At 37.9% G+C, this 23,276-nt stretch overlaps 1 protein-coding gene across 1 annotated transcript in view; it reads left to right on the top strand.

Moving 5' to 3' along the window:
* The window catches only part of RGL3 (ral guanine nucleotide dissociation stimulator like 3), a 114,833-nt gene extending 92,524 nt beyond the window's left edge, over positions 1–22,309 (top strand). The window contains exons 15-19 of the mRNA XM_053717854.1: positions 2,391–2,480; positions 4,513–4,648; positions 7,260–7,448; positions 20,643–20,757; positions 21,053–22,309. Of these exons, the coding sequence (XP_053573829.1) occupies positions 2,391–2,480; positions 4,513–4,648; positions 7,260–7,448; positions 20,643–20,757; positions 21,053–21,147 (625 nt within the window). The 3' untranslated portion in view covers positions 21,148–22,309. The remainder of the gene's footprint in view (positions 1–2,390; positions 2,481–4,512; positions 4,649–7,259; positions 7,449–20,642; positions 20,758–21,052) is intronic.
* Positions 22,310–23,276: the final 967 nt, after the last annotated feature.

Here is a 23,276-nt window from a genome sequence, read left to right as displayed (position 1 = left end):
ATTATTTTTACTTGTTAAATGCATAATATGTACTCCCAAAGTATAGTACTTACCTCTACCGTGAAGCCGTCCTCATCAGTGCGGCTGCTTTTTCAAACAGTGCATCACGATAGCTTAAGGAACACCCTACCTGTAATTTAATGGCGCTATTGGGCTCTCTGTGATTAGACAGTGACTGTGATGCACTGTATGAAAATGTAGCTTTGCTGATGAGGATGGCTTCACAGTAGAGGTAAGTATACTTTGGGGGGACATATTATGCGTATTAGAATAGATTAACACCATGTTTGCTGCAACCTTTTTTCAATGTTCAAACTCTTGCTCAGGTTAATGTGCATATTAGAAGTTGAAAGTAATTTTTTTGGGGTGCTAAGGCCCCTTTAACCCCTTTCTATGGGGATTGTTTTCTCAATAACGTCTCTCGCTTCCAGCGGCGAGACTGTGCTATTTTAGGAAGCCTGCAAGAGGGAGGTAGGGTCTAATAGCATGGTCATGACCCTCGTGGCAAGATCTACCCTATTATTAGCAGACAAGCCCTTAACGACCAGCGGCGTACATGGTATGTTGCGGTCATTAAATGGATTAAAAGGCACCTAGAAAGCAGGTGATTGTCATTTCTATGGCAATAACCTGCTGTCTAAAGGAGCATGAGACCCCCTCTTTTGAATATAGGTAATCTTCTCTTTCATATGTGGGATATTGTGTGGTTATGTGCTGTATGCAGGGGTCAAGTTGAGCGGGAATGCATGGGAATGGAGTTCCTGCACTATTTTTGCGGGAGGAACTAAGTTCCCTCTGTACAGAGACCAGAAATGATTCAGCAAACACTGCTGCTGCTGGTAGGAGGAGCTCTAGCGCAGTCTGGTTAAAGAGATAGTGAGATCCTCTAGTAATGGGCAGTAACACTTCCTACAATACACTAAATGCTAGCCTGTAAGCGGTCATTCTGTGTGATCACTGCACTGTGGTTCTTACATTTCGGTGTGGCTTGCTCTGGGGTTATTTAGCTTCCCTCAGGAGAAATAGGACTATTGCACATTAAGTGGGTGAGACTCTGTGACAGAGGAGGATTCTCATCCCAAAAGGCAACCATTCAACCCTTTATTGGATTTAATTTGCTTTCATTAACCAGAGTATATAGATTATATACATATAAATACAATGTGTGTGTATATATATATATATATATATAAACAATATTAATTGTGAGGGGGGTGAAAGTATTGGCGAGTTCCCACACTTATTTTTGTAGGACTTGACCCTTAGCTGTATGCTGTCTTTAGGGGATCCTTTGAAGCCACTAACTCATACAATAAATACATAAGGTATGTGATTGTCATTTTTATGGCAATCATCTACTAATGACAAGGGTATACGACCCCACATTGGGAAGAGGCGTTTCTCTCTTTCTAAACTGCTGTCTCATACCCCTCATTTTTATGAGGCAATAAAAAGGCGCAGGTATGCCCTTGTGACAGATGATCAGCATTACCATGGTGATCACCTGCAATTTAGAGGGCAATTCCTTCTTTTTACATGAGGGGTTGCATACCCATGTTAGATGCAGCTGCAATAACCTGCCTCTGCATTTAACCTTGCTATTTACCCTGAGGGGGAGAGGGCTCTAACAAAACCCTTATCTCCCCCTTGTTTGTGCTAGAGGAAAAAGTGGCCCCTCATATGAAAGGGCAGATTCCTCTCTTTTAAATGAGGGGTTCACTTGTTCCTCTTACACAAACAAAGGAGGAGATAGGATCTTTCTTTAAGCACCCTTAGGTTAAACAGCACTTTTAAGTGCATGTTATTGCTACTTTGAGTGTGATCTCCTGCATCTTACAGAGCCACGCAATTCCTCATTTGAGAGGGTCTCTTGTGTGTGTTAAATCACCACTAAAGGGCAATAACCCCAAAACAACAGTTACAGCACTTAAAGTGAAGTTTAATCTGAGGGAGGGGAATCTAACAGAACAGCTATCCCCCTGGTTTGTACTAGAGGGGCACAACACCATATTTGAAAGGGCAGAATTTGCCCTTTCATATTAGGGTCACTGTCCATCTACCACAAACAAGGAGGGAGATAGAGCCCCTATCTCTCAGGTTACACTGCTAAATTTGCTGCTGCAGGTAATCACCATTTTACTGGGATCACCTGCATTTTTCAGTCATGTGACCCCTCATGTGAAAGAGCAGGCCTCCCTAAGCTATTATACATATGCTATTCATATAAATCAGTATTTCTAAAAAGATTATATTAATAATTTAGGCCTATAGTTATTCATATAATTGGCTTTTTAATAGGAAGGTATGATTACTGAGTGAGTTCTTATAACAGAGACCAAAACTAGGTATTTTTTTTATATGTTATATGTTCTTTATGTCTTTATTTACAGTTACAGAATATCCCGCACTATTGAGCCACCTGCTGATTCCTGTCCAAACTCTCCTCGAATCCGCAGGAAACTAACTAAGAGGTTCAGCTCGTAAGTGTTGTGTGTGAGAAGACAGAAATGCATGATGGGTAATTGTGAATTACAGCAGGGCAGGGGTATATTTATCAATAGGCAGTATATACGGTTGACTAGGGGGAATATCACTCAAACTGACATCAAGTGATAAAACTGTGCAATACTCTTCTCATTATTTTACATTCTGTGTTTTGAAGGCTTGACTTATAGCCAATCAGAAACTGATTTAAAAAATGTATGACCTCTACATAAGCATATATGCATTTTTGGGATGGCAAAAAAAAATTACATATATATGGCATGTTTCCATTAAAGGGACAGTAAAGTCAAAACTAAACTTTCATGATTCAGATAGGGCATGCAATTTTAATCAACTTTCCAATTTACTTTTATCATCAAATATCAAATTTGCTTTGTTCCCTTGGTGGTATTTTTGAAAAGCTAAACCTAGCTAGGCTCAAACTGATTTCTAAACCGTTGAAAACCGCCTCTTAGCTCAGAGCATTTTGAAAGTTTTTCACAGTTAGGGGCCTATCTATCAAGCTCTGAAAGGAGCTTGACGGCCCGTGTTTCTGCCGAGTCTTCAGACTCGCCAGAAACAGCAGTTATGAAGCAGCGGTCACAAAGACCGCTGCTTCATAACCTGTCCGCCTGCTCTGAGCAGGCGGACAGACATCGCCGGAAATCAACCCGATCTATCTTTTTAAACAATAACAATTCTGGAGTAAACTGTTCCTTTAAAAAAAGAAAAGCTTGCATTGTTTGCAGACGTTATGATCTCAATTGAAAAGAAGCCTCAAAAGCTTATATTTTTCCTCTTTTACAAATAGTCGAGCAGCAGTAATGTTTGAGAATTTAATGGCAGTACCCGACAGTGGATAGTTTCCATTGAGGTGGTAAAGTTTGGAAACCGGTAGTAATATAAAAATTCTCCATAGACTTTAATAAAGAGAAACGTTTTTAACATCAGTTTCCAAACTTTACCACCTCAATGAAAACTAGGCCTTTGTTAGTTTAAAAGTGAGGAATTGTCTAATTATTCCATATCTATAGTGCCTGGCAGTGTAATTCCAGCCTTACAGAAAGAAGTCTAAGAATTACAGGCATATAATGTGTGTATATATATATATATATATATATTTATTTTTTTTTTGTAACTTTAGAATGTATTAGTTTAGGTCATTTTGGTTTATTTAATGGGGTGTTAGGTTAGGGGGTGTTAGGTTAGGGTACTTAGTTATTTAGATAGTTATTTGCGTTTTGGTTTTTGGCGGTATAAAGGGTTAATAAGTTATTTAGGTTTATTGCGATGTGGGAGTTTTGCGGTTTAGGGGTTAATAGGGTAAATAGGTTTATTGCGATGTAGAGGTTTTTGCGGTTTAGGGGTTAATACTTTGTGTATGATTTGTTTTATGTTATATTTCATGCGGGCGGTGTTTTTTTTTTTTTTTTAAATACTTGATGCGGGCGTTTTTGGGGTTTTTTAATACTTGATGCGGGCCTGGTGAATTATTTTGTCCTCGCGCTGCCAACATTCCATTGAAGATGCGTCCACAACTGCCGACAGCGACGGACATTACAAACGCAATTATAGTATATATATATATATATATATATATATATATATATATATATATATATATATAGATCATTTAGCTAGATAAACATGGTATTATAGTATTGCTAAACATAATATCACCAGTGAATTTATTATTTTAGATTACATATATTAAAACCACAATCGGTTGCCTAAATATGACTGCGGAAGTGTTTATAGAAATGGCATCAGTGTCTAAAATCAGTAGTTTTACTTATGAAGCTATTATAGTATGTTCCTCAATCATGTAATATATACTGTATATATCAAGATGACTGCATTTCACAGTGTAATTTAATGTCTAACACTAACATAAAAAGGGCGATGCAATAGAAAAACCATAAAGGATGTATTCTACCATATTTCCATTCTTAGCAAATACAGTTGAGTGAAATGGCCATCTAATTTCCCCAATGGGTATATGTTTGTATTTTTATGTCTCTGTTTCAGTTTATTACTAGGCTCTGAAGTTTTTGGCCCCAAATTAAATGGTGATCGTGTTTCTCCTTCTGGGTCCTGCAGCAGCTGTGAAATTGATGAAGGTCTCATTGCTGCTTTCTGCCCACCTGATACACCCACAAACAAGGTAATAAGACTCTCATGGATTTGGCTACTAAAATTCAATGTTATAGGGCAAAGATGGCAAATCTTGGCACTACAGATGTTCCAGAACTATATTTCCCATGATGCTTTATGGACTTCAGAGTGCCTACGCATCATGGGGATTGTAGTTCATGAAACATTTGGAGTGCCAAGATTATAGGGAAATAGAGCATGCAGTAGCTGTGTTACTACTATAAGATATTATAGGGGTAGGTACAATAAGGCACTCAGATGCAAATTTATTGCAGTAAAATGTTACAGGCCAATAAGACATTCAGGAACTGGGTTACAGCAAAAATATGTTACAGGTGCAATAAGGCACTCAGTGGCTGGGTTACTGCAATAGATGTCACAGGGCAATAAGGCACTCAGGAACTGAATTACTGCAATAAGATGTTACAGGGCAATAAGGCACTCATGAGCTGGGTTACAGCAATAAGATCTTACAGAGCAATAAGGCACTCAGGAACTGGGTTACTGCAATAGATGTCACAGGGCAATAAGGCACTCAGGAACTGAATTACTGCAATAAGATGTTACAGGGCAATAAGGCACTCATGAACTGGGTTACTGCAATATGATTTTACAGTGCAATAAGGCACTCATGAACTGGGTTACTGCAATATGATGCTACGTTTGCAATAAGGCACTCATGAACTGGGTTACTGCAATAAGATGTTACAGGGCAATACGGCACTCAGGAGCTGGGTTACTGCAATAAGATGTTACAGGTGCAATAAGGCACTCAGGAGCTGGGTTACTGCAATACGATGTTACAGTGCAATAAGGCACTCAGGAACTGGGTTACTGCAATATGATACTGCATTGGCAATAAGGCACTCAGGAACTGGGCTTCTGTAATAAGATATTACAGGGAAATAAGGCACTCAGGAACTGGGTTACTGCATTAAGATGTTACAGGGCAATAAGGCACTCAAAGGCTGGGTTACAGCAATAAAATGTTACAGGGCAATAAGGCACTCAGGAGCTGGGTTACTGCAATAAGATGTTACAGGGGCAATAAGGCACTCAGGAGCTGGGTTACTGCAATAAGATGTTACAGAGCAATAAGGCACTCAGGAGCTGGGTTACTGCAGTAAGATGTTAAGGGACAATAAGGCACTCAGGTGCTGGGTTACTAAAATAAGATATTACAGGGGCAATAAGGCACTCAGCAGCTGGGTTACTGCAATAAGTTGTTACAGGGGCAGTAAGGCACTCAGGAGCTGGGTTACTGCAATAAGATGTTACAGGGACAATAAGGCACTCAGGAGCTGGGTTACTGCAATAAGATGTCACAGGGCAATAAGGCACTCAGGAGCTGGGTTACTGCAATAAGATGTTACAGGGACAATAAGGCACTCAGGAGCTGGGTTACTACAATAAGATGTTACAGGGACAATAATGCACTCAGGAGCTGGCTTACTGTAATAAGGCACTCAGGAGCTGGGTTACTGCAATAAGATATTACAGGGCAATAAGGCACTCAGGAGCTGGGTTACTGCAAAAATATATTACAGGGGTAATAAGGCACTCAGGAGCTGGGTTACTGCAATAGGATGTTACAGGGGCAATAAGGCACTCAGGATCTGGGTTACTGCAATAAGATGCTACAGGGCAATAAGGCGCTCAGGAACTAGGTTACTGCAATAAGATGTTACAGGGGCAATAAGGCACGCAGGAGCTGGTTTACTGCAGTAAGACGTTACAGGGGCAATAAGGCACTCAGAAGCTGAGTTACTGCAATAACATGTTACTGGGGCAATAAGGCACTCAGGAGCTGGATTACTGCAATAAGATGTTACAGGGGCAATAAGGCACTCAGGAGCTGGATTACTGCAATAAGATTATACAGGGGCAATAAAGCACTCAGGAGCTGGGTAACTGCAATAAGATGTTACAGGACAATAAGGCACTCAGGAGCTGGGTTACTGCAATAAGATGTTACAGGGACAATAAGGCACTCAGGAGCTGGGTTACTGCAATAAGATGTTACAGGGGCAATAAGGCACTCAGGAGCTGGGTTACTGCAATAAGATGTTACAGGGACAATAAGGCACTCAGGAGCTGGGTAACTGCAATAAGATGTTACAGGGACAATAAGGCACTCAGGAGCTGGGCTACTGCAATAAGATGTTACAGGGCAATAAGGCACTCAGGAGCTGGGTTACTGCAATAAGATGTTACAGGACAAAAAGGCACTCAGGAGCTGGGCTACTGCAATAAGATGTTACAGGGCAATAAGGCACTCAGGGGCTGGGTTACTGCAATAAGATGTTACAGGGCAATAAGGCACTCAGGAGTTGGGTTACTGCAATAAGATGTTACAGGGCAATAAGGCACTCAGGAGCTGGGTTACTGCAATACGATGTTACAGTACAATAAGGCACTCAGGAGCTGGGTTACTGCAATAAGATGTTACAGGGCAATAAGGTACTCAGGAGCTGTGTTACTGAAATAAGATGTTACAGGGCAATAAGGCACTCAAGAGCTGGGTTACTGCAATAAGATGTGAAAGAGTAAAGGCAACCAGGAGCTGGGCTAAAGTATAAGTTAAATGATGAGAGATACTTAGGGTAACTTCTCTATTTCAGGGTTCACTGGAAATACTCACCCCACCCACTACACCTCTGCGTGATGATTGCTCTCGCTGTGCCCCTTCTCCTCGCTCCCCTGTATCTCCCTCTTCTTCACTTCCTGTGTACAATCAGCAAATTGCTGATCTCTGCATTATCCGCGTCAGCATGGAGAACACCCATGGGAACCTCTACAAGAGCATATTGGTAAGAGATGCATTGTGGGCCTTTTTCTCATTTGTCTAGGGTTTTGCTTTTGCATTGCATTCTGGGCCTTGCGTGTGTAACTACAGTATGTGCCATGCTTTTTTGGTTTAGTATTTGCCATGTATTCTGCGCCCTATATCTATATATCAGTCTGTACTAGCAATGATTTATGGGTCTCTTATACTTATTTCCCTGTAATTCTGTGCTTGCAATGCTTTATTTCCTCATCTTTATTAGGTTCAGGATCCCTGGTGTACATGCAGTGGCGGCTCATGGGTTATTCAAATGGGGGTTCACAATACTGCCTCTCCTCTCACTTGCTCTATCTATCTATCTATCTATCTATCTATCTATTTATCTATCTATATATTTATATATCTATATCTATCTATCTATCTATCTATCTATCTATCTATCTATCAATTTATCTATCTATCTATTTATATATCTATATCTATCTATCTATTTATCTATCTATCTATATATATAATATAGATATATAAATATATATATATATATATATATATCCCCTTAAGGACCAGCGACGTACCCTGTATGTCGCTGGCCTTTTTTTGGGACTTGATTGTTTTATAGCACGGTCTTGCCACCAGTGTTGAGACTGCTCTATTCCACAAAGCCTGCTGGAGGGAGTGCATTAATAGTGTGTTCTTGCTAGACTTGTGCTATCATGTCCTGAAAAAACCCTTAACGACCAGTGACATTCAGGGTACATTGTGGTCATTAAGGGGATATATAATAATAGAAAAAGGGAGTCACTCACAGGGTCTTGAATCCAAAATACCAGTGTATTTATTGACGTTTCGGGGTTGCCCCTGTTTTCAAAATAAGCATACAGAAATGACAAACACTTACCCTCCTATATACCCCTACTAATCAAGCATCACCCATCGGCAATCACGGCCGCAACCGGAAGTTACACAGCGTCACATGACGTCAACGTCAGATGTGTTGCCATGGCAACCGGACGCTAAGCCACGATAAACCAATGTGCAATTAAGAACAATGTGCTAATACTCCCAGGATCAGACATGTGCTATAGTGCTGGCAGGTTGAATCATGTTTATGCAACATTAACAATGTAAATGTATTTAGAAAACCAGAGAGCTACAATGACACTAAAGAAACCTCATGAATGAGCATGTCAATTCCCAATCAAGTATCAGTTAAAATACTAATCTTGTGGAGTATTCATGATACAATAGTCTTTTTAATTGCTAATTGTATATAGGTGTATAAGTGTTGCGGCCGTGATTGCCGACGGGTGATGCTTGATTAGTAGGGGTATATAGGTGTATAAGTGTTTGTCATTTCTGTATGCTTATTTTGAAAACGGGGCGACCCCGAAACGTCAATAAATACACTAGTATTTTGGATTCAAGACCCTGTGACTGACTCCCTTTTTTCTATTATTCTGTAGTCACCTTGGAGTGCACCCAGGGCATTACAGGCCAGCTTGGGCCTAATAGCTTCACTAGGAGTACTTCTACCATTTTGATTAATCTATATATATATATAAAACTATGGGATGCTGACCCATGAAAACAGATAAGTAAAAACATTTTTAATTGAGGAGAAAACGAGGAGGAAAGCAGAGAACACCATGCTAATGAATGCACACAGCATAACAATTATTTCTAACAGGAGCAAAAAGTTTAAAAAAAAGTTCTGCTGTGAGCTAGGAGCCTTTATGTCCTGTCCTGCACAGCAGAACACTTTATTTACAGCCCCCTCTAACGTTGTTTACTCCTACATTCTCCTGACTATAATAGAGCATGCCATCTGTGTTATGTTATTAACCGAGTCCCAAACTTTAGTCACGACACCTTGTTTCCAACACTGGTATGATTGGCATATTCTCTGCTTCTCTCTGCATCCAAACGCTGTCAGCACCAGGGTCAGTGTCATAACTCTATACGTTTCAGAGGAGCGCCTGCCCCAGTGACATCGGCTGAGCTACGGACCCTGGACAACCTCTGCCCCTGCTCCTAATCTTGTGCTAATAATAAATATTTAATATCAGCCCTCAGACTGAAAACCATCAGACAGTTGAGGGGTATGCGTCATCACGCACATGTGGGAGGAGGAGCCTCGTCAGTGCGACAGTGAAGGCTGGTTCTTCTCACTCGCACATCAAAAGCTGTGCGATTAAGAAGGTATAGGGCTTGGTTGGGGGCGGTGCTGCAGGCACTTAGAAATAAGTGCAGAGGGCTTGAAGCCTATACTTCTATCTATCGCCCGTGAAGTGTGATTAAAAAAAAAAAAAGCAATTTTTACTTCTAACAAAACTGGATTGGAACCTTTTTGGCTGAATAAATATAATTTCAGCAATAGGGAGGCTATTGGAAAAGTTATTTTTATTCAGCCAAAAAGGTTTGTTTTTTTTCTTGGTTTTTTTTCTCTCTCTCAGGGGTTCACATGCGTCTGTGCTCCTATGGAGGAGCCTCCACTGTGTACATGAGCAATGTATTGACTGATATTTCTGAATCCTTTGTACTGTATTTGTTACTCATTTCTCTATCCTAATTGCTTTATAGTTATTTAGTGATGGGATATTAAAAATCACTACATTTTACAGCAGTGTTTTGTATTGTGCTTGAGCGCAACACTTAATGAGACATGAAACTCAATATTTTTTTTCATGATACAGTTAAAGCATACATTTGAAAAATAAAATAAAAAAACATTTCCCAATTTATTTCTATTACCAATTTTGCGTCATGCTCTTGATGTCTTTGCTTGAAGAAGCAACAATGCACTACTGGGTGCTAGCTGAACACACTGGAAAGACACTATTTACCAGCTCCCGGGCCTACCTAGATATGCTTTTCAGCAAAGGATATCAAAGGAACAAAGCAAATTAGATAAAATAAGAAAATTGGAAAGTTGTTTAAAATTGTATTCTCTTTCGTAATCATGAAAGAAAAAGAAAGAACTTTTAATACAAGTGCAATGTGCTAATAGCACGCCCTGCAATCTCCATTAAAAGTATAGGGTGCACTAAAAAAGTTTTGGGCACATTGATAATTTGGTTAAAATATTTAACCACTCACTTTTAATACCATATTGTGCATTATCCTTTGTGTGAGGTTGTACAAAAGATAACGCACACTGCATCGTTTGACTCCACTTATAATCTATCCCAATGTACATACACAAAGCAGTCTATAAACTCACATCAAAGTGATGCTGACTATTTGGTCTAAAATATTTAAAAGGGTAATTATATTGGAAAAGTGACATGCTTGAATTTTAGCACTAGTGACCATGTAACTCTTTGTGTTTAACCCCCCCAAGGGAATATTGGGCAGACATGTTGTGCCTATGGTTTTATCTGCCCTCAAAATCTATGTTATGTTTTCTTGGACATAGTTTAATTAATTATTGAAGTAAAAAATAAATTGAAACCATACTCACAAGCGGATACGTTTTTTTTACATTTTAGTTTTGACTTTGATGTCCCTTAAAGACTATAGGAAAGTAGAATAAACGGCCTATTTATGATGCTGCGAGCGGACATGATTCGATATAGCAGATAATGTCCGCTGCACATTGATAAATGCTGACAGCATACGCTGTCTGTATTTATCATTGCACCAGCAGTCTTGTCAGCTGTTGAAGCAATGCCGCCCCCTGCAGATTCGTGGCCAATCGGCTGCTAGCAGGGGGTGTCAATTAAACTGATCGTATTAGATCGGGTTGATTTCTGTCTGCCCCCTCAGAGCAGGTGGACAGGTTATGGAGCAGCGGTCTTTAGACCGCTGCTTCATAACTTCTCTTTCCGGCGAGCATAAACACGGGGCATCAAGCTCCATACGGAGCTTGATAAATATGTCCCTAAATCTTAATTCACTAGAAATGCTTGTGCAATGTTAAATGTCGACAGCGTATGCTGTCAGGATTTAGCGATGTCGGGTGGATATGATCCGCTACAGCGGATCATGTCTGCCCGCATCATAATAAATTGGCCCCTTTGGGTTGTACAGTTCTGTACTTACAGCACACTATGGGTTGTACAGTTCTGTACTTACAGCACACTATGGGTTGTACAGTTCTGTACTTACAGCACACTATGGGTTGTACAGTTCTATACTTACAGCACACTATGGGTTGTACAGTTCTGTACTTACAGCACACTATGGGTTGTACAGTTCTGTACTTACAGCACACTATTGGTTGTACAGTTCTGTACTTACAGCACACTATGGGTTGTACAGTTCTGTACTTACAGCACACTGGGTTGTACAGTTCTATACTTACAGCACACTATGGGTTGTACAGTTCAGTGCTTACAGCACACTATGGGTTGTACAGTTCTATACTTACAGTACACTATGGGTTGTACACTTCTATACTTACAGCACACTATGGGTTGTACAGTTCTGTACTTACAGCACACTATGGGTTGTACAGTTCTGTACTTACAACACACTATGGGTTGTAAAGTTCTGTACTTACAGCACACTATGGGTTGTACAGTTCTGTACTTACAGCACACTATGGGTTGTACAGTTCTGTACTTACAGCACACTATGGGTTGTACAGTTCTGTACTTACAGCACACTATGGGTTGTACAGTTCTATACTTACAGCACACTATGGGTTGTACAGTTCTATACTTACAGCACACTATGGGTTGTACAGTTCTGTACTTACAGTACACTATGGGTTGTAGAGTTTTGTACTTACAGCACACTATGGGTTGTACAGTTCTATACGTACAGCACACTATAGGTTGTACAGTTCTATACTTAACAGCACACTATGGGTTGTACACTACAGTTCTTTACTTACAGCACACTATGGGTTGTACAGTTCTGTACTTACAGAACACTATAGGTTGTACAGTTCTGTACTTACAGCACACTATGGGTTGTACAGTTCTATACTTACAGCACACTATGGGTTGTACAGTTCTGTACTTACAGCACACTATGGGTTGTACAGTTCAGTACTTACAGCACACTATGGGTTGTACAGTTCTATACTTACAGCACACTATAGGTTGTACAGTTCTATACTTACAGCACACTATGGGTTGTACAGTTCTGTACTTACAGAACACTATAGGTTGTACAGTTCTGTACTTACAGCACACTATGGGTTGTACAGTTCTATACTTACAGCACACTATGGGTTGTAGAGTTCTGTACTTACAGCACACTATGGGTTGTACAGTTCAGTACTTACAGCACACTATGGGTTGTACAGTTCTATACTTACAGCACACTATAGGTTGTACAGTTCTATACTTACAGCACACTATGGGTTGTACAGTTCTGTACTTACAGAACACTATAGGTTGTACAGTTCTGTACTTACAGCACACTGTGGGTTGTACAGTTCTATACTTACAGCACACTATGGGTTGTACAGTTCTGTACTTACAGCACACTATGGGTTGTACAGTTCAGTACTTACAGCACACTATGGGCTGTACAGTTCTATACTTACAGCACACTATAGGTTGTACAGTTCTATACTTACAGCACACTATGGGTTGTACAGTTCTATACTTACAGGACACTATAGGTTGTACAGTTCTACACCTACAGCACACTATAGGTTGTACAGTTCTATACTTACAGCACACTATAGGTTGTACAGTTCTATACTTACAGCACACTATAGGTTGTACAGTTCTATACTTACAGCACACTATGGGTTGTACAGTTCTGTACTTACAGCACACTATGGGTTGTACAGTTCTATACTTACAGCACACTATGCGTTGTACAGTTCTGTACTTACAGCACACTGTGGGTTGTACAGTTCTATACTTACAGCACACTATGGGTTGTACAGTTCTGTACTTACAGCACACTATGGGTTGTACAGTTCTATACTTACAGCACACTATGGGTTGTACAGTTCTGTACTTACAGAACACTATGGGTTGTACAGTTCCTATCTCCCACCTGCTTCCTATTTTACTATATATATATATATATATATATAGAGAAGAACAAGGAAACTCCTCGGCACACCAGGGATAGGTAAAAAGCCAGTCTTTATTTAGTGAAAAATAAAAGCAAGATCCTCATACAGCAACATGGTAAAAACAAAACATGAACTGGAACAGGGGGAACAACACCTCCTGTGACATCATACGCGTTTCATGCCTCTGGGGCACTTGTTCACTGATAGAGAACAGGTGGTGTAGGTGCTCTTAATATACAGATTTCTGTCCAATGACATAATATCAATTAAAACACATCTCATTAACCCCTGAAGTTCCTGTCACAAACAAAAAATTCTAACCTATATAGCCTCTCTATGTGGAACCTATTACAAAAATGTGAGCATATATGTATACATTGCAATATATATTTAATTCACAGTGTCACAATTTAATATAAACCATATATACTGTTGTTTTTCTTTACATAAAGTAATAATGAAATATTAATGCTGTAAAACAAAAAATGTGATAAACTCAAGTTAAAGTATAAGTATATATCTAAACTGGACATCAAGACCTAATCCTAATTTGTAATGTAAATCATATTTAGAGACAAAAGGGTTCATAATACATTAATTAAATAGTATTATGCATATAAGAACACTCCTTTTCCCTTAGCTATACATTATAGTCGATTGGTCAACGTTGAATAAACATATTTACATCCATTCTGGAATTCAAACCCGTAGGTACCCTAGTTTTTAAATGCAGAATCCAAAAAACCTCTCTTTCATCAAGTTTCTTTTCCCTATCTCCACCCCGGGGATGTCTTGGTATAAAGTCTATGCCCTGTACTTTCAACAAAGATTTATCAGAATTGTGAAAATTTCTAAAATGTTTGGCAATGGGCGTCCTTGAGTCAGGGTCCTCTATGGACCTAAGATGTTCCATGACCCGGTCCTTCAAGGACCGTTTAGTACGTCCCACATATTGAATATTGCATCCCTGACAAGTCAATAGATAAATTACGTGTGTACTATTGCAGTTTATGAAATATCTTATGTCACTTGTCTTGCCTAGTGCTTCTGATCTGCAGGTGTTACCCTGAACTATGTGCGAGCATGTTTTGCATCGTGAGGCATTACATTTGTAACACCCCTTACGTTTTTGTAACCATGTATCATTTACAACTCTGGGTAGCATAGAGGGTGATAATATGTTTCTCAGAGTCTTTGCTTTACGTGACACAAATTTGCAACCTCCCTCCAGAACTCTATTTAATTTTTCGTCACTCTCCAGGATTGGAAGACTCTTTTTAATTATTTTACAAATCTTTCCATACTCCATACTGTATGGTGTAGCAAAAATGGGTACGGAGGTAAAAGATTTCTCATTACTCTCCCTTGTGCCCCTTCTATCTTTTTTATAAGTGAGAAGTTCTGACCTGGGGACCTGATCTATTTCAATTTTTGCTTGAGTCAAAATATTTTTTGGATATCCTCGTGATTTTAGTCGCTTCACGGTGTCTGCAGCATGCTCTTCATAGGTTTTCGGATCAGTACAGTTCCGTTTCACCCGAATGAGTTGGCTTTTGGGGATGGAGGCAAGGAGATGTGATGGATGGCAAGAGTCATATTTGAGGATACTGTTACCCGACGTGGGCTTACGGTATAGTTCAACCTGAATTTCTTCATCTATTGGTCTAATGGTCACATCCAAAAAATTTAAAGAATCTGCACTGGATTCTATTGTAAAAATGAGATTTAACCTATTACTTGACACATATTGATGAAAAGAGTGAATAGACTCATTATCTCCATCCCAGATAAATACCAGGTCGTCTATGTAGCGACCATAGTAAATAATAGATTGCCTAAAAGGGTTTGTATCTCCAAAGATGTGGAAGAGCTCCCACCAACCTAAAAATAGGTTGGCGTAGGATGGCGCAAACTTGGCGCCCATGGCCGTTCCACATCTTTGGAGATAGAAACGTCCTTCGAAAAGAAAAAAGTTGTGAGTCAGCAAGTATTCCGTGGCTTGCAACAAAAAGGATATCGTGGCCTCATCATAGTTAGATCTATATCTTAGAAAAAACTCTAATGCCTCCAAACCTTTATCATGAGGTATTGACGTATATAATGAAGAAACGTCCATAGACATAAGAGTATAGCTGGATTTCCATGAAATCTCTTGTATTTGTCGAATGAAAGATGTGGTATCTTGAATATAGCTTGGTAGTGCTAAAACTAGAGGCTGCAAATATATGTCCACTAATTCAGATAGTGGTTCGTTAAGGGACCCTATCCCCGCTACAATGGGGCGCCCTGGGGGATTTAGGGGATCTTTATGTATTTTGGGGAAATAGTGAAATACGGCAGTTACCGGCCACTCCGGAATCAGATATTCTGACATATTGGCCGAAATAATACCATTGTCCATGCCGTATCTCACTATTTCCCTCAATAAACTCTTGTATGCTGCCGTAGGATTGGTGGCCAAAGTACAATATGTATTGCGATCTGATAATTGACGGGAGGCTTCCAGGACATAATCTTGCCTATTTAGGACTACTAGGTTTCCACCCTTATCGGACTCTCGAAATACAAGATTTTTATTTGAAGTTAATTGTTTCAATGCTTTATTGTCGGATACAGTGAAATTTTTGTTGGAATGTTTGGTACTGTGTGTAGTGGTGGAGGGAGGATTTTTTAAATCACTGTCAAGTTTAATAAGTTGGTTTTCAATGGTTTGTTGAAAAATATCCAACGAATTACCTCTCGTTTGTACTGGATAAAAGGTACTTTTATTTTTTAATCTAGATATATTTATATCTTGTACAGATGGACCATGTCTAGTACCATCAGTATCTAACAGTTGTAAATCTTCCATGTCCTGTATACAGCATTTATCTTGAAATGTCAAACCACTCCCAGAGTCGTTGAGAGGTTGTTTATGAGAAACATTGTTTTCCCCGTCCGATAATAGCTCTGTCTCAGACTCATCTTTTAGAAAGTGTTTTTTAAGGGTGAGCAATCTCACAAATTTGTTTAAGTCTAAAATGGTCTGAAACAGATTGAAATGACAGGACGGAGAAAAACTAAGTCCTCGTGACAATACCCTCTCTTCTTCATGACTAAGATTATAGTTAGATAAATTAATCACTTCTTTTGCAGATATCTGTGTGTTTGTTTCCTCCTTACTCTCTGTGGGTATCGTTTTGTTTTTTCTGTGTCTACGACGGTATCTGTTTTGGCCCCCTCTACGTGTTCTTTTGGATGTAACGGTTTTAGAATTGAGTGAGGTGGGCCTAATCCGTTTTTTGACAATGCTAATTGGGGAACAATAGGTGTATTGAGTACTGATAACTGTTCTGAAGCATCATGTGTGTATCCTGCAGAATCACTGTCTGATGTATCGTAGTCATACTCTGTATCACTAAAAGTTACCTTTTTATTCTGTTTGGATTTTTTATATCTGAGTTTTCTACTCTTATTGTTGTTAACAGAGACTGATCCTTTTTGGGACCATGAGTAAACATTTTCAGTATCGTAGTCCATTTTATCTCTGTTAATTTTTTGTGCCTTAAATTCCCATAATTCTCTCCGAAATTTCTGCATATTTTCTTTAAATTGGGTATCGTAAAGACCAAGTTCAGGGTCTGTTTGTACCTGTTTTAGTTCAATTTGTAAGTCTTGCATTTGTTTAATCAGTGTTAGCCTCTGTTGTTTTTTATAGTTAATCAAAATTGTAATTAGTGTTTGTGAACATGTGGAAAGAGCTGTATTCCATTCCTCTATGAACTTAGAGCATGTAACATGGAATGATGGAAATTTTTTAATTCTAAGTCCCCTAGGGATATGTTCTCTCTGTTGGTAGATAAGGAAGGTCTTAATGTCCAGTTCTAGTCTAATATCTGTCTTTCTTAAACTATCCATTTGTACAAATAAGCTCTCTAGATCATGTTGAACATCATCTAACCAAGACTGTAATGTGTCTGCTGAAGGATCTAATGTTTGTGTAAGATCCTCAAAAACAAAACCTTGTGCTTCTTGTGTTTCCATGATATATGGATAGGTATAGACAAAAATAACACTTAAAATAGATATATAGCGTCTATATTAAACCACAGTAGTCACCACAATAGTATTGTGAAATATTTATAGAAGCAAAAATTCATATCTGTTGTACTGTGGCTGGAAATACAATAGTTGTTCAGTAAATTTTTTGCTGATATATATATAGAGTGCCCAGTCAATTAAAACAAGCATCAAAATTGATAGATAATATAAGTAGGCACCTAATATATCATACTTGTGAATTAGTCAAATATTATGTCATGTATCCAATTTATACCACAATAGTTAATAAATCAAATAACCATAAAATACTAGCAGATGCATATATTGAAATCAATCTGCTTAGGAAGGATGATTAACCCTATATGTTAATTGAGGTCCATCCGTCATAAAACACTTAGTAAGGAGATTAATTAATAAACACCAGCGAAACATGAGCCTAAATATACTTTCTGTTAGATAAATGACGATATCCAAATATTCAAATATTATCGCCAAGGAATTTAGTGGGTAAAAAACACAGAATATAGTAAACAAACTCTCAAATGGTTACCAATGATTCATGTGTGCTGTCAACCGTGCATGTAGTTAAGATTTAAGACTGCAATTTATGTATCTAACAAAAAAACTCCAAGCGTATTACTATGAGCCCATTGTCCATGATTCAAGTGGAAAGTTAAAAGGGAAAAAGAGAAAATTGTTATAATGAAGTCTATATTGCACAGTCCATCATAGTAGTTATATTGTGGCTGTACAGACTATCCACAATGTGCTCCATTAAGGCGTTATTGGTATTAGATAGTCCATGGATATATATACATACTAGGATATCCAAGTATCCGGAAAAGATGTATCTTGAAATTACAGTTCCACAATGAAGAGGTTAATATATGCTGATTACCAGTCACCAGTATCGTGGTATAGGAAGTCAAAGTTGAAAGGCTGATCTACCACTCCGTTAGGCCCAAACATGTAAAAAAGAGCAATCTTCAGGTAACGCTATGTAATGCGCTCGTGAGAATAACACTATCAATTTGTGTAAAATGCTATCGCAAGCATTGGTTGATGAGCCACTTACCCGGAACAGAGAACGACACCGGAACACAGCAAGTAAGGGTAGGATGCTCCAATCAACTCTTTCTCACGGCGTTCTTCTGCGTTACCACGTGTCCTGCTCCTCGGCCACTGCGGGTGCACGTAGGGATTACGTCTCTGTCCAGACGTTGCACATAGAGAAGAACAAGGAAACTCCTCGGCACACCAGGGATAGGTAAAAAGCCAGTCTTTATTTAGTGAAAAATAAAAGCAAGATCCTCATACAGCAACATGGTAAAAACAAAACATGAACTGGAACAGGGGGAACAACACCTCCTGTGACATCATACGCGTTTCATGCCTCTGGGGCACTTGTTCACTGATAGAGAACAGGTGGTGTAGGTGCTCTTAATATACAGATTTCTGTCCAATGACATAATATCAATTAAAACACATCTCATTAACCCCTGAAGTTCCTGTCACAAACAAAAAATTCTAACCTATATAGCCTCTCTATGTGGAACCTATTACAAAAATGTGAGCATATATGTATACATTGCAATATATATTTAATTCACAGTGTCACAATTTAATATAAACCATATATACTGTTGTTTTTCTTTACATAAAGTAATAATGAAATATTAATGCTGTAAAACAAAAAATGTGATAAACTCAAGTTAAAGTATAAGTATATATCTAAACTGGACATCAAGACCTAATCCTAATTTGTAATGTAAATCATATTTAGAGACAAAAGGGTTCATAATACATTAATTAAATAGTATTATGCATATAAGAACACTCCTTTTCCCTTAGCTATACATTATAGTCGATTGGTCAACGTTGAATAAACATATTTACATCCATTCTGGAATTCAAACCCGTAGGTACCCTAGTTTTTAAATGCAGAATCCAAAAAACCTCTCTTTCATCAAGTTTCTTTTCCCTATCTCCACCCTGGGGATGTCTTGGTATAAAGTCTATGCCCTGTACTTTCAACAAAGATTTATCAGAATTGTGAAAATTTCTAAAATGTTTGGCAATGGGCGTCCTTGAGTCAGGGTCCTCTATGGACCTAAGATGTTCCATGACCCGGTCCTTCAAGGACCGTTTAGTACGTCCCACATATTGAATATTGCATCCCTGACAAGTCAATAGATAAATTACGTGTGTACTATTGCAGTTTATGAAATATCTTATGTCACTTGTCTTGCCTAGTGCTTCTGATCTGCAGGTGTTACCCTGAACTATGTGCGAGCATGTTTTGCATCGTGAGGCATTACATTTGTAACACCCCTTACGTTTTTGTAACCATGTATCATTTACAACTCTGGGTAGCATAGAGGGTGATAATATGTTTCTCAGAGTCTTTGCTTTACGTGACACAAATTTGCAACCTCCCTCCAGAACTCTATTTAATTTTTCGTCACTCTCCAGGATTGGAAGACTCTTTTTAATTATTTTACAAATCTTTCCATACTCCATACTGTATGGTGTAGCAAAACAGTTCTATACTTACAGCACACTATGGGTTGTACAGTTCTGTACTTACAGAACACTATGGGTTGTACAGTTCCTATCTCCCACCTGCTTCCTATTTTACTATATATATATATATATATATATATATATATATATATATATATATATATATGAGTTATACATTTTTACATTAGATTTTAAACATTTAACAAAAATGAAACAATTATAAAATTTACATAAAAATTACCAGTATGTAGTAGTTGTGTAATCATAATAAGAACAAGTAGTAAAACAAACATAAAATATAACATAAATGTTACGTTCTATTTTACCATATGATGTGTCCTCTAGTCCTGATCAATCTTCTGCTCTGTATGTATTCTTAGTCACATAATTCGGTTTTCTCTTCCTGTATATTCATTTACATTGTATTATGGGTCCACTCCTATAGTCATTTCTATCAAGCATTTAAAGGGACAGTCAAGTCAAAATTAAACTTTCAGGATTTAAAGAGGGCATGCCATTTTTAACTTTCCAATTTACTTTTCTCATTAAATTTGCTTTCATACTTTGGTATTCTTTGTTAATGTACTCTCAATATCTCTTTTAATAAAAAAAGAGGTATGACACTTTCCAGGTTCTGTATTTTCATTGTTTTCTAATCTCTATCTTGCGCAGCTCACCAGTCAAGATAAATCCCGTGTTGTTATACAGAGGTCTTTGCATAAACACAATATAGAATCATGTCGGCCTGATGACTTCCAACTAGTTCAGTTATTGTCTGAAGGCAGAGGTAAGACATTTAATCCTTATGTGGTGGGTGTAATTGAGAACAATATTGTTACTAGGTTTATTAATATTAATGTTATGCACATAATTAATGTTTAGGTTGCAATAAGTGAAATGCAAGTTTTGTTAATGCACTATTTATATGAATCTATAAGAAATCACCTCCTGAGTATTTCCTACATGTTATGAAAAATATATTGTTTTTATAAATTTGTGGCATTTCTTCTAATTGCGATATTTTGTGTATTTGTTGTATTTCTTATCTATAGATGTATTAAAACTTTTTTTTTTCCTAACAGAATTGACCATCCCAGACTCTGCAAATGTATATTACGCCATGAACACATCTGCTAATTTTGACTTTGTACTTAGACGGAGAGTTAAAGATAGCTGAGATTCTGCCCTGGTACCTAAGTACCTGTTTACACATTCCATCTGCAAGACTAAACCTTCCCTAAGCACAATGGCAACCTACCACTAGCACATTTACCAGCACTACCTGCCCAATTGTTACAAACATTTCCCCATCCCAAGAACTCTACTAAATATAACAGAAACCATTTCTTACAAGTTCCCCATAACACAACTACAGAGCCTTTCAAGCACTTTGCAGCCACCACATTGCGCCTTGCACACCGCCACCAGCCAACCTCCTTGAAGAGAGAAAGTACTTTAAAATGATCTGCCTTCATATGAAAGTGGGGCATCTAAACATGTGGATGTGAAATAAAAGCTTTTTAAATGTAAATTACTATTATTATCTGGTAATTTGATTGGCTGATAAGCATTCTTATTCATTGGCTGATAGGTGATTCCTGTTAGTGCTCATTGGTTGAGAAGTACTTTCTGCTAATGTTGACTGAGCATTAATAGGAAGTGCCTATTAGCCAATTAGTAATTAATAGGAAGTTCACATCTGATACAGGCATAATAAAGTTACTTTTAAATAACTTTTGAATTAAAGTCTTTGAGACAAAAAAATCAACATGCTTATATATTGCTCTTTCATATGAATTGCAGAATTTATTTTACTACATTGTCCTTTTAATATGCAATCTCCTAATCAAAATGTAGAGGGCATTCTATGTACTCCAATAGCCAGGTCACATTGTTTACATATACATCACTCTGCATACTCATATAGTGAAAGAGCAAATAGGAGGAGCCTAAAAAAAATGGGCCAGATTACAAGTGGAGCGCTAATTAATGCTGTTGCTCGGGCGTTAATTAAGCTAGAAGTAAACTTTATACACTTGTTGGGTTGGGCTCGTATTACGAGTTGAAAGTAAACTGTTTTCGCTTGCATGCTAACCCAACGAGGGCAAAAAGCTGAACTTAGAATATCACATGCTCGTTCACATATTCTCCTTTAGAAGTGAATGGAAAAATAAAAGTGGGAAAGAAAAACTAACACCCCGATCTAGCGCAAACCCGATCACATATTGTCATGTGCGCTAACCCGACATGAAAATATGAATATTTCACAGTCCATTGTTCTTTACATAACATAATATGTTCTATTTATTCATAAATACATATTTCTACATATAGCTGATGTTTTTTTGGTACAATATATATATATATATATATATATATATATATATATATATAGTTATATATATATATAATTATATATAGTTATAGATATATACAGGAATATCTATTTTAAATCTAGCTATTTAGAAATACTGGAATGTGAAATATTTAATGTAAATACATAGTTAAAACTGTTATTAAATATGAATACTGCATAAATATAATTTTTCATGTTTTCATCTACTGCAAAGGGCTCCAATGCACTTATATATGTATTATATGTACTATAATATGCATATGTATTTATGTGTTTATATGTCAGTAAATACATTTATACACATATAAATACATATGTATATATAGATATATACATATACTGTACACCTTTAGACATGTATATGTATGTATCTCAGTGTTAAAGCCCTTTGCCTGTTTTTATTTCTAACACTTAAGACCTCAAATCTTTAAGCCCTTATAATGTTTGTGTGCAGTATTTTTTTAAATAATTTGTATTAGATGGTGTTATTATGAGTTATGAGTCACTGTACATTGTAATGTATTTTGATGTGTTTTGTGACACTTTTTTGTTTTGCGAAACAGTTAACCAGAGCTCTGAAGTTGCAGTAATCATTCAAGCATAAATCGCGCTAGGACTCAAGCGATTACATTTAATTTCAATTCGTAATACCAGTGGTAAACCCGACGAGTGTAAAACCTCGAGATAAACCCCTTATCACTTGCATGCAAATTATTGCTCTCCACTCGTAACCTGGTCCAGTGTGTGCAACATTCTGGAGTTTCATGTGGGTCATAAGGATTACAAACTTAATTCATACTAACGTGACACACACTCGCATGCGTGATTTCTATCCATGCCGGCGAAACTTTGAATATCAGGCCCACGGTGAGACTGCTTTCAGCCCTTTCTAACATTTCACAGGCAATCTCAGTCACAATATGGATTCCTTTATAAAAAAAAAAAACACT

This window comes from Bombina bombina, chromosome 6, assembly GCF_027579735.1.
Source record: "Bombina bombina isolate aBomBom1 chromosome 6, aBomBom1.pri, whole genome shotgun sequence".
NCBI classification, from domain to species: Eukaryota; Metazoa; Chordata; class Amphibia; order Anura; family Bombinatoridae; genus Bombina; species Bombina bombina.
This window is presented reverse-complemented; position numbering and strand designations above follow the sequence as displayed.